This window comes from Agrilus planipennis, unplaced genomic scaffold, assembly GCF_000699045.2.
Source record: "Agrilus planipennis isolate EAB-ADULT unplaced genomic scaffold, Apla_2.0 scaffold2644, whole genome shotgun sequence".
Taxonomy (NCBI): domain Eukaryota; kingdom Metazoa; phylum Arthropoda; class Insecta; order Coleoptera; family Buprestidae; genus Agrilus; species Agrilus planipennis.
The window spans coordinates 1-2,354 of NW_020441298.1; the positions used below are offsets into that span (position 1 = coordinate 1).

General features: G+C 34.8%; 1 protein-coding gene across 1 annotated transcript; it reads right to left on the bottom strand.

Moving 5' to 3' along the window:
* Nucleotides 1–6: 6 nt before the first annotated feature.
* LOC108743911 (acetylcholine receptor subunit alpha-type acr-16-like) lies at nucleotides 7–1,470 on the bottom strand. The gene is made up of 2 exons (XM_018479514.1): nucleotides 1,435–1,470; nucleotides 7–1,242 (listed from the first exon to the last, which is right to left on the bottom strand). The coding sequence occupies exons 1-2, from the start codon at nucleotides 1,468–1,470 to the stop codon at nucleotides 733–735; spliced, it is 546 nt and encodes a 181-aa protein (XP_018335016.1). The 3' UTR covers nucleotides 7–732.
* Nucleotides 1,471–2,354: the final 884 nt, after the last annotated feature.

Below are 2,354 nucleotides of genomic sequence, written 5' to 3' on the forward strand. Positions count from 1 at the left end.
TTTGGTGCAAGCTGAAGTATGTAACTGGTTGCTTATAATACTTCATCTTACAGAAAAGATGTGACGATCATTATTTTAGTTTTAAATTTAAAAAAATAAAGAAGGAAATATGTCTCAGTTAGAGCAACGCAATTGAAAATCGTTCGTTTTGCACAAAAAATTGTACCGAGACAAAGTTTGATTTGGTGGAAACGTTAAAAATTAGCAGACACATAACAGCGAAAAATCAGATGAAAAATAAACGTTCTTTTCGGTTAATTTTTATATTCAGCTAATTTTTTTAACAGCTTCACCAAATCAAATTCTGTAAATGTGTTTCGTACAATTACCTATTTTCCAGTTTTTGTGCAAAATTAACCTTTTCCACGCTGTGACTCCCGAAATTCCTTAAGGAAATTACAGTAAAACCAGACACATGCGTACGTTGATCATGTCTCTTCGATTTTTTGAAGACATTTCATTAACTGCTTGAAATATTAATACTGTAGTAGTGAAATACTTTTAAGCACATAAGTGTCTGCCCTTTAATGTTGCTACGTTTCGATAGTGTTTCCTCGAAGGCACATTAAATGTGTGCCAACACTATGCTGTTTCAAATAATAGTGAACGTTCAAACATACATATGTATCCACACGTACATATATATATTTAACTACCGATTATTATAAAATGCGATATAGAAGAATCATATAATTGCGCGAACGTTTACAATTTCTCCATTATAATGCCCTTTTACTGGACAATAATATGCGGAGCCGATAACAATACTGCAACTGTTGCGATTATGGTAAACAGGGTGAATATTATGAGACAAACTCTATCAACCACCATTGCAGCAAATTTCCAATCACTAATGACTTCTGCCTCTTCGTCAGCTTTCTTCATTCGGGTTGTAATGAACTGCAGTTCCTTCAATATAAAATGTAATTCTCTTTGTTGGCCACTGGTAGGAATTGCTGAATCTTCGATAGTGGTTGCGTGACGAATAAAACTGGGCCCCAAGCTTGTCGTCACCGTCGAAGTATTACCATCTCTACCAGATAATCCAGACGCACCGCCTGTTACGCTCCTAAAGTCGTCATCAATATCTAGTACGTTGGCCAAGAGACTCTTCGATGAACGCTCTTTCAATTCTAATTCTTTCATCCGACTGTTCATCATTAGTGTTTTCCGGGTAATCTTTTTACCTGGCCGACTCATTCCCAACATCCATGGCAACCATTGCAAAAAGACCGTTTTGACCTACGACAAATAAAATGTCACACACATTGGCGCTGTCAAAGAGATGACAGATGGTGTATTCATACTAAAATGGTTGTTATTCAGTCAGTTGTGTATCTTGTACTCGACTTTTTGGGTTAATTAGTAAAACGCTATCGGACATTCTCGTTGGCAAGTAATTAGGCTACTTATAGGGTTAATGCAAATTAATACCTCCACCCATATTTTCACATCTGTACTGGAATACATTTGTGAGATTGTATGTAAGTTTGAATATAAAGGGTAATTTCCGAGACTACTCATTCGACTCTTCAAAAATTCTTTCACTAATATTTAGAATGGACCTTCAAGGTGAACATAGGCAGTATATTTTTCCATTAAAATAAAAGGGCTTTTCATGAAGACCAATTCTTTAACATGAAGTCGACGAAAAAACGGTCGAGCTGATGCGTTTTTTTTATATACGAATGCTGCCTTAACCATAAGAGATATATGAATGCTTTCTACAGAAAAGTTGTAAAGATTAAAAAGAGCTGTAATGAAATCCGCGACGACATATAGTTTTATGTTAAGGTTAATTCATAAATTTATAAATATGCCAAGCGGGTGAATCCGCGGACCCATATATATAATAAAGTAATTCAAGTCCAATGACTCCAACATAATGCTTTCGAGGGATGTTCAAAATTAGTTTAGGACAGTTTTTAGAGAAGCAGGTGATTGTTAGATGGATGTGGCTAGAAAAACATCCCACACGTTCACCAAATTATACATTTTTACTCGTGCGACATGAAAAGGAAAAATTCCGACAAAGAAATGTGTTTATGTTCGGTAAGCCTAGCTTTTATCAATAACTTGACAAATCCTGTATGCTGGAAAACTTCCGATAGTATATATTTTAATTTCAACGCTTTCGGCGAAAAACCACTTCCTGGACGTCCCTAGGATGTGATGGTATTTACTTCCAATGCATACTTTTGTATAACTTGTTTAAATAAAGTAACCCAGTTTATTAAATATTCTCTTGGTTATTGCGTATGTAGGCAAATAAAAAAAAACATGAAAGTAGTTAATACATTCGTTCTTAATTCCTAAGGTTAATATTTAATGATATTAAAGTGTTTTTACCCAAT

Coding starts and splice junctions, on each gene's coding strand:
- LOC108743911 (XM_018479514.1), bottom strand. CDS start 1,470: ATGTATTCCAGTACAGATGTGAAAATATGGGTGGAG. Junction 1,243..1,434: donor ATGTGAAAATATGGGTGGAG/GTATTAATTTGC, acceptor TATTTGTCGTAG/GTCAAAACGGTCTTTTTGCA.